This window comes from Poecile atricapillus, chromosome Z (genome assembly GCF_030490865.1).
Source record: "Poecile atricapillus isolate bPoeAtr1 chromosome Z, bPoeAtr1.hap1, whole genome shotgun sequence".
NCBI classification, from domain to species: Eukaryota; Metazoa; Chordata; class Aves; order Passeriformes; family Paridae; genus Poecile; species Poecile atricapillus.
Window position 1 is genome coordinate 87,929,988 of NC_081289.1, and position 14,180 is coordinate 87,944,167.

Genomic DNA, 14,180 nt, shown 5'->3' on the forward strand with positions numbered 1-14,180 from the left:
GGTAATGCTTTGTGTTTTATGTGAAATGTTTTATGTTGATTGTATGTTGCTTTAAACTTTTGCCTGAGATCTCTGCTTTTCTGAAGTTGCTAGTAAAGCTTTTTTTGTTTTTTAACTTCTTAAGGATATCTTGTCAGCATTTCTCCCATGTGTCTAACTCCAAGTAGGTGAAAAACTGTGAGCCCCTTTAAGAGGCTTGTCAAGCCATTTTTGGGGGGGCTTTACAGGTATTACTTTACGTGTGATAGAAGTAAACCTACAAAGACTGCACATTAAGAGAGAGTCATGTACAATCTGTCATCATATTTGATTACTACTAGTAAACAGAAAGTAAACAAATTGGAATCTCAGGTCCAATCAACAATTAAAAGAATTTCTGTACTGCACCAACAAAGTTTTTCAGTCTGTATTACTACAAGAAGTGCTCAAGGTGTATTTGGTGCAGATTTCAAAGGAGAAAAAAAATCTCATCATCAATGGCATTGCCTAAGTAGATGACAATTTTAACAATTCGAAATCTGGTTCAGGATTGGAAATATTGTCTTCTGTGTATGAAAAGTCTAAAAGGTACACAGATAATGCAGTAAGATCCCTGAGCTCTCTTTTAGTTGTTTGTGAATTTTTGTGCACTTTTTTTAATAGGGCATCCCTGGGGAAGCATGCATGCATTCAAGCAAGCAGATGTCCATCTAGCTCTTGGGCACTGAATTGAGGTTTTCATCAAGTTTATTATTATAATCCCAAAATCTCATTGCTGACAAGTAAATTCCCTGGTTAAGAGATAAAAAAAAACCAACAAAAACCAAAAAAAAAACCAACAAAAAAAAATTAATACCATTAACTTTTATCTACAGGGAATTTCCTGTGCAGTACTAATGTCCAGTTACTGAACTTCACTCCTTTTACAACTCTCCACAGAGCTATCACTCCCACTATCAATAACTTAATGTCAGGATAACATTTTGTCACTTAACTAGTATACCTTCAGTATTACTTCAGAATGTGCTGAACAACATGGATTCTGTGCAAGCTCCACTAACAATTTCTCTACAAACCATAAAATAAAATTAAAATTACTTTGAAAACAGACCTCTTACTGATGCCTTGTTTAGCATTTTTTATACAAGACAGCATTTCTTCTCATGACATTTAGTTCTGTTGAGGATATCTGGTGAAGGACCTGCAAAAAGTGACCTCTGCATACTACTTCAGCCAGATTGCTTCTGAAGGAGCCATGAAGCATGTGGGTGGGCAGCTTCAGTAAACTTTTAAGATATGTTCCCTGTTTTCAACAGTTGCTTTGAGTTAGAACAATACCACATGTATATCCTTGGACTTCCTAATCCTATTCTCAATCAGATTTTCCACCAAGTTATTTGATATAGGTATTACTGCAGGGTACCTAGATATGTGAAAGGACAAGTATAAACAAAGCCAACAATATGCAGTACTCATGGTATCAGGGACTGTGATAATCTTAAACTGTGATGTTAAGACTTTCTGAGTCTTCACTGTTGACTGGGTAAGAAGGCATTGACATGACAACTGTCCTCAGACAACTGACAGTTCTACAGCTCAACATAAATTTTGTGGCCAAAAGATCATTCTGGATACTTTATCTTTATTTCAAGAACTTCCTTTGCATCAATTGTCCTGGAAGTTTAGAGCATTGGAGGAATGACTTTTCCTCCTTAGAAAAATCATGCATGACCTTATATGCACATCATGCAGTCTAACACGAGTGATTAGCACTTTTCTGATGCAGATAGGTGAACAGATCAACAGATAGGTGAATAGATCAACAAAAATATAATTGTAATTTTAAATTGCAAGGGCCTCACTAAAAATGCTCATATAGAAAGCCTGCTTTGCATCAGTTGAAATAATTTCTGACTATTAAAGGTTGTCTATCTACCAGGGTTACTGCTAATAGATGCTCTTGATATTGATAAAACTACTCTAGCCTCCAAATACTCCAAATGTTCACTAAAATGATGGTATAGACAGTGTTTGTCAAAACCTCTGAAAAACAATCAAAGTCTGTACACATACATTCTTGCAATTTCTGGATGGTTCTGTCATATATTCTCAATATGGTATTTGGAACTCTGAATTCTCTTGCAGGACAAGAAATATACAAATTATTTTCAACTGTTAGAAGAGTAGTTACAGTAAGTCATATTTACTGATGATTTCTGGATCTCAAAGCTGCCTCTTATTTTTGAAAAGCTCAAGCAAGACTGCAGACAGATCAGTTAAACTCTTTAAAAATGACATCTTGGGCTCCAAGAAAGCCGGTTAGAAAATAAATTCCGCCTCAGGGAGAGAAGGGTAAGAAAGGAGAGAGAAGAAAGAGAGATCCCAAGCATAACCTTAAACTGGATATGAAAATATCAACTTGCTTGAGAACCAGTGCTTGACAGTACAAGCATACATTCACAAATGCTCATGACTAGTCAAGCAGATAGTTTAAGCATACAGTGCAAACTGAACTAAACAGTAAAGCCCAAAGGTCAAAAATTTGCTGTAAGAAGCCAGATTTCAGCTGATGATACCAATTTTCAAGTAACAAACAAAGTATAAGGAAAACAAAACAGATGTGTCAGAAATTGTGAAGGCATGATGGGAAAAGAAAATGAGTTATGGAATATATGAATAACAGCAATTCTGTGATTAATGCATAAATAGGATGATATGTTGGCACAATGCTGTTGACATAATTATGCCCATTAATTAGCAGAAGAGTGCATCAACAAAGAATTAAAAAGTCACAATGAATATAAAGGTTCCCCCAATAAACTAAGTCCACTCCTGCACAAGCAGATACCCCATTCAGTCTAATAGTGAGTTAAGGCAGAAACAAAAAGTTAAACAATCTATGCAAATGGTAACATTAAAACTGGAACACTAACTTCATGAAAATATTTTATAGTTTTCTGTATTTTCTACAAAAATTTCTAGATTTTATAGTTTTCTGAGTTTACAAAGTAGTTTGTCACTACAAAATGTCAAGGCATTACAGATTATTAGTTGTAAATATTACACACAACAACGTAGGAAGAAAAAGCAAAAAAATTAACAGTGAACTACACTTTATGCCCCATTCCTGACTGTCTAAAATTGAATTTTTCTTGACTGTTGGCTAAATTGATGATGATGCCTTAGCTTGAAATTACAGGGAAACACAGTTTTCATGCACCATTCCACATTCACTTAAAACTATTTATTGTTACCTGAATACCAGAATTTATATTCTCCCCGCCCCTCAAAATTCTCAAAATGAAATGTGATGACACTGAGGTGGTGAAAGCTGCGCCAGAACCCGGACAGGGACAGTCCCCTTGGCATCAACATGGCATGGTGCAGCTCCCACTGCTCAGTGTCACTGTGCACATTGATATGCATTGTTCTTGACCCAAAACTCCTCTCCTCTGAGGAGGAAGCACATGGGACACCAGAAAAAAAAAAAACAGGATCCAAGAACTGCAAAACCTCTGCTGAGCCCTGAATCAGAGACAGTGAGCCCAAAGGGCACCAGGCTACCCCCAGGGCTGAGTCACTGCCAGCAGGGCAGACAAGGCAAGGGTCTATTGTCTCCCCCACAGGGGTGAGCCAGATGAGATGATGACTGGTGAGCAAGGACAGATGCATGCCAGCAGGACTCATGGATATGGCCTCACACAGAAAAAAGCACAGTACCCTGAGACAAGCAGAGATCTTGGAGGTCCTGGGTGGGGACAAACACATACAACAAAAAAGGGGTTCAAAGCCTTCATCTAAAAGATGAACAATCTCCCCTCCAGTGGGCACAGAACTCAGTGCAAAGCCTATCACAGCCTCAGGACAATCACATGCTTCCTCAAGTCCCACAGCATTTAGGCCTGGAACTCAGCTCTCCCTCAGTGCCACAGCAAGATAACCTCAACCCGCCCCAAGAGTGGGAAAGGAGGAAGTGGGAAGGGACCCTCCTGTCCTGACCTGGCTTCACCTTGGGCAGCCACAAGACCAGGAAGATGGCAAAAATAATAAGAAATAAGTAAACCACACCATCCAGAAAGTGCCTATAAACTTTTTACTTCTCATCCCTTCCAAAAAACAGCCAACAAAGCCAACAACCAACTGTGTAGCACTTTACAATACTTTAAAGAGATGGATATTTATTTTCTACAATTATCCAGCACAAGCATGATGACCTAAAGATTTTCACTGGGTTTTTAAAAAAGGAAAACAATATCAGGTGATAAAAATAATTCACTCAGGTTTGGGATAGCAGATTCCTTCATTGACAATAGTGATCCAGAAATACTTATCCATAAAAATGATTTCTGTATTACCTACTTCAAATAAAACAGTAAGCACTTGGGATAGATTGTTGACTTTTTATTTATGTGGCTTTCATGGCAAGAAAACACCATATATAACATACCATACACCACAAGTAATTTTTCAATACTTATTTGGTGCTGAAGGAGTAGAAGGCCAAAAGTGGGGGTTCAGTAATCCCTCCCCACTATGCTCTACTTATCTCCTCAAAAACAGAAGCAGCTTCACCCACAGTAGCCTATGATTGCTTCACACAATACATCACCACAAGAACTGTGCCAAATGGCTAGTTCTTCCAATTAATTGCATCAACTCCTCCAAGGTAATTGAATACCTTCTCTGTATTTCCTCTGCAACAGCAGCTGTTGCAGGAAAGCCTGCAGAGTGTGACCTCTCCCTCAGTTGTGACTATGCAAAACATCCTGGGATAATGTGCTTCTCCAGAGGGTGCCAGTTCAGGAAGTACCCTACTTAATCAATGTAATAATCATATTAAAGGCTATTAAAGTCATATGAGGAGCAGCTGAGGGAGCTGGGCACATTTAGCCTGGAGAAGATGCAGCTCAAGGGAGACCTTATTACTCTCTATAACTCCCTGAAAGGAGATTGTAGCCACGTGGGATGCAGTTTCTTCTCCCACACAATTAAAAACAGGACAAGAGGACACAGTCTTAAGCTGCTCTAGGGGAAGTTTAGGCTGAACATTAGGAGGAATTTTTTTACAGAATGGGTGATTGGGCACTGGAATGGGCTGCTCAGAGATGCAGTGGAGTCACCATCCCTGAAGGTGAAAAGACTTTCAAGGAAGTACTGGATGTGGTGTTTGGTATCAATGCCACCAAGTTGACATGGTGGTGTTCTGTCCTAGGTTGCACTCGATGACCTCAAAGGCCTTTTCCAATCCAGTTGATTCTGTGATTCTGTAAAGTCACCTTAAGTCCAGTGCCTCATACGTTTCTGCTATAAAGTTTATCCAAGCTCATGCTTTGTAATTTATGAAAAATATCTAGATAGTAAGAATGATTCTGGATCAAGACATAAATTTACATCTTTCTGATTAAGTTAAACATGTTATGCATATATATATATATATTTCCTCTGGGGCTTTCTCAAAGAGCACAATTTAAATTTCTTTTAACATTTTTTTTCAAAGAAAAATGTTCTGCTGACTGAGCTGTTAATTAAAAGAGCTTTGATTGGAGATCTCAATATTTTAATAGTAATTTAAAACAACAGCTAAGTTTTTTAAAACATCCCACAGTATCTTGAAAATCGTTCAACACAGCCGTTTGTATAACCCAAAATCAGCAAAGCTATAAAGTAATACAATTAAATATTCCTTTCAATGCCTCCAATCTATTATGTCTTTGTAGTATGTCTTGCAATTAAAAATTGCTAACCTTGTCATTACTAAAATAGCTCTTTTCTGCCTCCAGAATATTGATTAAGAGCTTAAATCACCATTTATTGAGTAATTCTAGTTTCTTTTTATATTACAGATAATGCCTACAGGTATTACATTGTTTTCTCATTTAACATCCCCTCTATATAGCTGTTGTCATATCCACCTCACTCTCTGGGGCCAAAGCCCACCTTCTTGAATTTCAAATACAGGGATATTCTACTCTCTTCCATCTCACAAAATTGCAATATCAATCCAAAGTTTCAAGACACGATCAGCAAAAACTCTTTCCAAATAGAGAACCATTTACAGAGTATTTAAATATGAACTATGATGTAGAAAACAAGAAATAATATAGGAATACTGAAAAGCCAGAAAAACCATACAGTGCTGGCCATGATGTCTAGCTCAGTGAGAAAGATGAAACAGAACACTCACAGGGTGAATAAAGTTTAGCCCCTAACAGTGCTGGTGTTTACTCACAGACAGTTTTGTAATAACCTTCTCCCACACTACTGATAATTGTAACCATTTTGAAATTCTAGGGGGTTGCTCAGGTGCCTCAAGCTCATTTGAACACAAAATGACCACACTTAGCAGAACATGCAGGTGTGCACACAGTGCTCCAACACAGCCTTTGCACTGCTCCGCACTCAGCTGGTGCCTTCACTGAGCCTTTCCTGTCTCACAGGTGACTGCTTGCAGCTACAGCACAAGTTCTGACTTAGCACAACCCAGCACAAATAAAGCTAAAATAACAGTCAAACCACTGAATGTAACCTTTAAACTTGATCTAAGAGACTGGAGTCAGCCAGGTCACACTTCTACATGGGAAAACATTTTTTCCTGCTGCAAGCTATTTTTGTATTTGGGAACTCAACAATGTCACTAAAACATGTCCATGTGATTTGAATAATAGAAAGCATCAAGTGGCATATAAAATAAAAAAAAAAAAAAAAAAACAAGTATTGATTTTAGCTCTGGTATGTTTAGCAGATGGATGAAACCATCTACCACAGTTTAAGAAAAAATTAATAAAAAAATAGGGTAGGGATGGCAGAATACATCTTCCCTTGAAAAAAAGGACCAGATAAGAAGTAGAGTGTTGATTAATAACTGCAACATTAAAGATTACAATTGATGCAATACAGAATTCCAGTATGCACAAAGAAGCAAGTCTCCCTATAATGTTTTTATATTCCTGCTGTCTGCTGATGATTTTCCCTAGAGCTTCAAGTATTATGCTTTGCATCATTGTTTCATAAATCAATACCCCTGAACTTTCTCAGAAAAGAAGTCTGTGACTCACCCTCATGATAAACCATATCTAGTCGTTCCCTTCTACAAAGTCTTACACCCTGTACAGAGGTGCCCACTTGCAGGGAGGGAAGGTACACAGTTGCAGAAGTTATCAATTTCAATCTAGAAAACTATCTGGGCTGTCATGTCTTTACATGTTTTTATCCATGTTCATGTACAGAGGGCTATAGATTAACATCCTACACCAGTATTTGCTCCTACAGCTATGAAATTCTGTACAAAACATCTTAGCATACAGAAAATAATTATGGGCAAATTAGGTTTCTATAAAATCTCATGTAGATGTGATTTATATCTAGTCTTTCTGGTGTAATAACCTCCTATGGTAGAAACACATTTTTTTGTAAATATGAAATGTTTTTTTCATTTCTTGTAGTGCACAGATACATTTTCATATCTAGGTGAAATCTAATGCAATAGTAAAATAAATCTAAAGTAAGTAAAAAACTGGTTATTATGGATTTTTTAAAATATATATTATTTATATATTTATTAATTTTCTTAAATAAGGCTTCATACATCATAGTCAATATTACTGTTCAATTTTCAATTTTCCTAGAGTTTTTTGGTGTAGTATCTTAGTATATTTTTACTTGTTCTATCACTTCAAAGTCTTCATCAGTTCAAATATGCCTTAGGCAGGATTTAATAATTTTAAAAGCATTACTTGTGTATAAAATGATTCATAAGTTTGCTTTCCATTACATTAATAAAATCAACATTTTAACAGCCTCAGGGATACCAATTATGATCCAACGATGAAAGGAATTATTTTTACATTAGTAAAACTGTTGGTATTAATACTTTTTCTAAAATACACTTTCAGTAATATCCCTGAATAAAAACGGCAGTTTTGCCAAAAAAGGAAACGTAGACAAACAATCATAGTCTGATGATACAGAACAGAATCCTGTCTGTTCATACAATCAAATGGACAGTATTTATCACATGTTACCTGAGACAGAGTTTTAAATATGGTGGAGAACACATATGAGAAGAGTGTGTCCCTTTCCTAAGAGGATACAAAATTCAACTTTCAGCTTTCCTATTTCTGCAATGTAAAATACTTATGCAGGGGGAAAGAAATGCTTATTTTAATCAAGAAGTGCTTATTTCAATCTATGTATTCTAACATCTTAAGGCACTAAAATTTTCTACACAAATTAGTTTTCAATTTTGCAAAACAATTATTCACTAAGAAATTACAAACACTAACTCAAAAACAAACAAATAATTGAAGAAGTGGAAACCTTCAATATTCACAATCATCTTTCTTACAATCTAACAGATGACTTAAATAATTGCTAAAGCTGTCTTTCTCTTGTTAGCTGGTTGCATCCTCAGAAAACCATTCCCATCTGACGGATTAGAAGCAAGCATCTATTAGACAAATTTAGAATTTTTATTTTACAATTTATAACTCACCTGCTTGGGAAGGCGGAAGAGAGAATTTTTGTAAAATATATCTTTAGCCTGACTCCATGTTCCATCAATGATGATCATAACAGATGGACTAGAAGCCATCACTGCAACTTCTTCCAAATTGGTTGCTTCAGCTCCAGGATACAAAATTAGAGTATTGGGATTTCTGCACACAGTTGCTAATTCAGGATACCTTCAAGGCACAGAAACATAAAATTAAATTAATTATTGAAAGTCTTCATGGCATACACATACTTCCAGATATTATCTCCCACTCATCTCCACCAAATTTTACTTAAAATGTCCCTCTCTCATCTATCACTTTCTCCTTCCAACACCTCAGAAGTTGTTGGTTTTCCCCCAGCTTCTAAGTGGGGACATTCAAAAAACAACCACAAAAGTAATCAATGAAAGCTGCATAAAGCAATGTATCATATGTTTTCCAATGCTCAATCAGTATTCTAATCTCGACTGGAGCCAAAGACATTTGGAATTGTTTACCAAAATTTAATATATGTATTCTAAAAAAATTGTTCAAACACTTGGCATAAAATTACTACAATTATCCCAATTTTAACCTTACATATATATAGAGAATATTAGCAATTCATGGCCCACACCTACCAGAAACTTTTGAAAATGTTATCATTTCCACTGCTTTTTGGGTTTTTTGTTTGTTTTTTTTAATTACTACTTATATTAACTGCTACAGTTATAGTTCCCATACTTTTATCCCTTCTTCCTTCCTGTTGGCTTCTACATTTGTCAGTTCTAACACAGGAATAACTACTGTCTATTAAGTGTACAGTTAATGTACATGGAAACTCCTGAAGTTTTTGCAGGACATCACTGTCTTACTCTATAAAAGTCTGTGAAAGACATTATCACTTAAATAGTATTCCAGGTCTCAAAAACCAAGCCTAAACTAGTCTGCATGATGTGGAATATGGGGTTATATATTTGCTGAAGTTGTTAAGGCTTATGCTCACCAGAAGGCCCTGTGGGAAGGCAGAGCTGCAGGCTGGATGTTGGAAGTTGGTTTGGGGGGTGAGAGGTAGCTATGACTCGTGGACAGCAGGACTGCAGCTGAGCCAGCCAACGGGTGCCCTTCCTCTGGTAAATTCTGGTTATGTCTGGTTGATATTAAAGGTATAAAAGAGAGTGACTTCTACAATAAAGTGATCTCCTTTGAACACATAAAGGGGGTCTCTTTGTACCCCATTTAGCGCTACAGCCTTGAACACTCCAGAGATGGGGCAGCCACAGCTTCTGCAGTCAACCTGTTTCCATGCCTCACCCCCACTAGGGTGAAGAATTTATTCCTAGTATCTAACCTAAACCTACTACTCTCTTCCAGTTTAAAACCATCTCTCTTGTCCTAGACCTTGTGAAAGTCCCTCTCCATCTTTCTTGAACCCCTCTCTGGATACAGAAAAGTTTCAATAAGGTCTCCTTTGGAGCCTTCTCTTCTCCAGACTGAACAATTCCAGTTCTCAGCCTTTCCCGTAAGAGGTGTGTCCAGCCCTCTGATCATCTTCAAGGCCTTCCTCTGGACTCATTCCAACATGTCCATGGTCATATCTTTACTGTGTTAAGGACTCCAGAGCTGGACACAGTACTCCAGATGGGGTCTCACCAGAGTGTAGTAGTCAAGCAGACCAGTAGGGGAGAACCCACAAAAAGGCTAGTCTTTTAAGAAAGACTGCATTACTTGTCTGGAACTCATTTCAGCAGTATCATCACATAGTCTTCAGAATTGATTCAATCAGAAAGCATAAAGAAATATAAAGCAAGGGTTGACTGTCCAAAGCATGTGACATCAAATAAGAAATTAATTCTACATATTAGCTCAGGTTTGGTATCAGGTTTGGTAAAATGAGAAGAGCTACACGTAGTTGAAACATCATGTGAAGTGGAAACATAAGCCAGTACATCTTAGGTGTATCAGGATGGGATTAACAATAGCCAGCAAATAAAGTGGGCTCTTCATGATACCTATGAAGATCCACTAGGTGCAATGTTATGGACACAGACATAGGCACACTGTAAATATGTAAGTTCACACCCAGGAATTCCTGTTGTTACTGTCACCTGGAGCTTTTAAGTTCCAGAAACAGGGCATCTGCACTACTTCTCCAAAAATCAAGCAAGAATTATGTGTATTTGTAGGGGGAAGCAGTGGTAGGAGTGGGGAGGACTAGGGAAGAAAGAAATGGTTCATAATGGATTTTGAGTTGATATATACAAGGTGTACTTAAACCTGCACTCCATTATCACTCTCCAAGGAAGCATGTGATAATAGTTTTAAGAATGTCAAGCTCAGGCAGGCACTCCTGTGTAAGACATTGAGATCCTGAGATTAAGACTCAAATGGGACCATAGAGGATGTATGTGAAATGAAAGTGAAATGGAATTCAGTGTACCAATATGCCTGGAGATAGTATTCTACCATCTGACCTCCCCCACTACCAGCTTCCTCCCTCCAGCAAACAGTCCAGACTGATTCAACACTATGTGTTTCATTACTGTCAACATCATCTAGTACAAAGAACAAACACACAAACAAACAAACAAAACCAAAACATAATGATCCATTTTTCCAAAATTAACAGGAAAAGAATTGTAAATAGAAACCAGAAATCTGTAAAATAAGCCTGCACTTGCCTAGGGCAAATAGAAGTGCATGGAAACTTCTCTGTCCACTATTTTTTAAAGTCTTACTTATACTATAGTAATTTGGTAGCAGTTTAGTTATTAAAAATAATCTTGCTACATAAAATCAATAGCAAGGTGCCATCTCATTTCATGGTATCTAGTACTCAAGGCTTAAACCTAGTCTTTATTTTCATGTTTGCCTTGAGAACCCAAGTCTTCAAAGACCAAACTATTCTAATTCTGAGACAGATTTTAAATCATTAACAGTTTTAGAAGATTAAAAAAATGAATTCTTAAAACTAATCCAAACCCATATTGATTATGAAGCACTTTAAGTTCATATTATGAACACCACAACTGACATTTTAGTCTTCAAAGTACAATTCAGTTGAAAACTAATTCAGTGCATACCAATCCAAGGATCATAGAATCATCACAAAATCACAGAATGGCTTGGGTTGGAAGGGACCTTAAACATCATCTGAGGTTCCAACCTCTTTGCCACAAGCTGGGACACCTCCCACTACACCAGGTTGCTCAGAGCCCCATCCAACCTGGCCTTGAGCATATCCAGAGATGGGGCATCTACAGCTTCTCTGAGCAATCTGTCCCAGTGCCTCACCACCCTCAAAGTAAAGAATTTCTTCTTAATATTTAATCTAAACTTTCCTTCTTTCAGTTTGAATCCACTCCCCACCGTTCTGTCACTACTGCCACTACTGTCTGGTAGGCTCCCTTCCTGTACTAGAAGGCTGCAATTAGCTCATCTCTTTTCCAGGATTAACAATCTCAACTCTCCTAGTCTTTCCTCTTCCTAGTCCTTTCATCCCTCTAATTCCCACCAAGTGTTACTTCCATGACTTCCCCAACACTGGACACCTAAGATTTGGCTGTACAGGTTTAGCCATCTTGTCTAGACTGTGTTTTTGCTAAAAAAATTTGGACCAAATGATCCTTGAAGTCTTCTTCCATGCTGGTATTCTGTAATTCTATAATACGTATGTAATGAATATCAACAGCCAATGATGGCCTTCAGCTGCTCTTATCCTCAAAACAGAATGATTTCAGGTAATTGAAGGAATATCCTCTAGAAACACTGAAAACGAAAAATCCTTCATATGGACACTATGACATATCTAATTCTTTCATTGCCCTTTTGCAATACTTCAAGACTTGGGAGACTTCAGAAAATGCTGGAATTCCCAGGAGAAAGAAAGTTGTATCATTTACTGTTGTAGGAAGTTACTTCCATCCAGGTAAGATTTTTATTGCAGTAATGAAAAGTAAGATCAGTCTGAAGACAATAATTTTCTTTTTTTATCTGCCTGACATGGCCAGCAGCTAATGTAAAGCTCAAACAGATGACACAATTTAAATGTTAGGCTGTAAGATACAACTACAGTCTTGAGCTCCGTAAGAGAAATACTTGCATTACCTGCTTCTCTTATAAATCAGCTTTAGTTTGGGTATGCAGCAGGTATTGCAGGCCTTTATAATCCATTTAACAATCTCTGCTAAGCAAAACTATTCAGATGTTTCATTCATGTTTGAATACCCAACCACTTTGTCACAGAAGTTTTATACATTCTCATAATTGTACTTAAGAAGCATATCATTATTTCTGGGATGTGTGTTCTTGAAATTTAATTTAATTTAAACATAATCCCATTTTTGTACTATGGTATAAACATTTTCATTACACGTGTACTCAGTTGCTCTCAAACTCTCTAAGTGATTTTAATCCAACATGGATCCACTGTGAAAGGCAAGCATTCAAATTTTAAAAATACAACACTGCCATTCAGTAGCGAACAATACTACTAATAAAGAACAGATGTAACATTCTACTTGTAGAAAACCATTAGGATAATGAGGACTTCTTTTTCTTATAATTTTTACTATTTCATCTTAGTTATAGGTAGGTGCCTTTGCCTCTGTCAGAACTTCTGTGTTTGGAAGACTGTGGACTGCTGTAATTCCTGTAAGGTAGAAATTCTCTTTAGGTAATAAAATGGATAAAAAATAAAGGTAACTACCGTCTGTCATTTCCACATTCAGAAAGAGGCTCTTAGGATCAGGACTGAAGCATAAGAGATATCCAGCAAGAGTACCTGTTTTTACTTCTTTATCACTTATCTACTTTTTCTGTAAGTAAAGCGTAATCTTTAAGAACAGAAACATTAGCACAAGGACCATCACAGAACTGTTTACATTGGAAAGGACCTCAAAGACAATCAAGTCCAACTGGACACTTACACTGCCAAGTCCACCACTAAACCATATCCCCAAACTCCCTATCTACATGTCTTTTAAACACCTTCCAGGGTGGTGACTCAACCACTTTCTTGGGCAGCCTGCTCCATTGCCTGACAGTCCTTTTGGTGAAGGAATTGTCCAATCTAAATCTCCCACTGAAGCACATCTTGAGATCCAATTCTTCTTATTCTGTTTGTTGCTTGTTAGTTCAAAGAAGAAACCAACAGCCATCTCACTATAACCTCATTTCAGGTAGTTGTAGAAAGTGAGGTAGTCTTCCCATACATGGCATATGCCATTTTGGGCTCATGTCAAGGTTTTGGTAGAGAGAAAGCTTCAGGAGTTATTGCGTGTTCCTGTGAATATGCCTAGAAAGGCACTGCAGCCTGTGGAGAGCACACACACTGAGGGAAAGTGTGAGGAGGATGGAGCGGCAGAAAGGAACTGCTATGGACTGACTGCAAAGCTTAAGTCTGTAACATTCAGAGAAAATGTTACCTAAATTACATTCAGAAATCTGAAATTAGATATGGTGAAGTACAGTTTCAGTTGAAAATTAGCACATATTCAGTTAACCAGCACTAATTACTTTCACACACAGAACAAAAGCTGTGACAGGCTGATGATCTCTGCCTGCATCTAGTCATTCTTGCTTGAGGTAAGGGGCAAAAATGTGTGAATTTAGTTTGATAGCATAATGACACCAAAGCACACAAAAAAAGCACAAAAAATGTTATCTGAATAAAGAATCATTACCTGTAAACAGTTTCACGTCTGGTAAGTGGCAAAACTCAATTAGTTG

General features: G+C 37.3%; 1 protein-coding gene across 2 annotated transcripts in view; it reads right to left on the reverse strand.

Annotated features, from left to right (window-relative positions):
• Window positions 1-14,180, reverse strand: part of DTWD2 (DTW domain containing 2) — a 74,930-nt gene that overhangs the window by 18,206 nt on the left and 42,544 nt on the right. For both annotated transcript variants that reach the window (XM_058827469.1, XM_058827468.1), the window contains exon 4: window positions 8,471-8,660. In XM_058827469.1, the coding sequence (XP_058683452.1) occupies window positions 8,471-8,660 (190 nt within the window). The remainder of the gene's footprint in view (window positions 1-8,470; window positions 8,661-14,180) is intronic.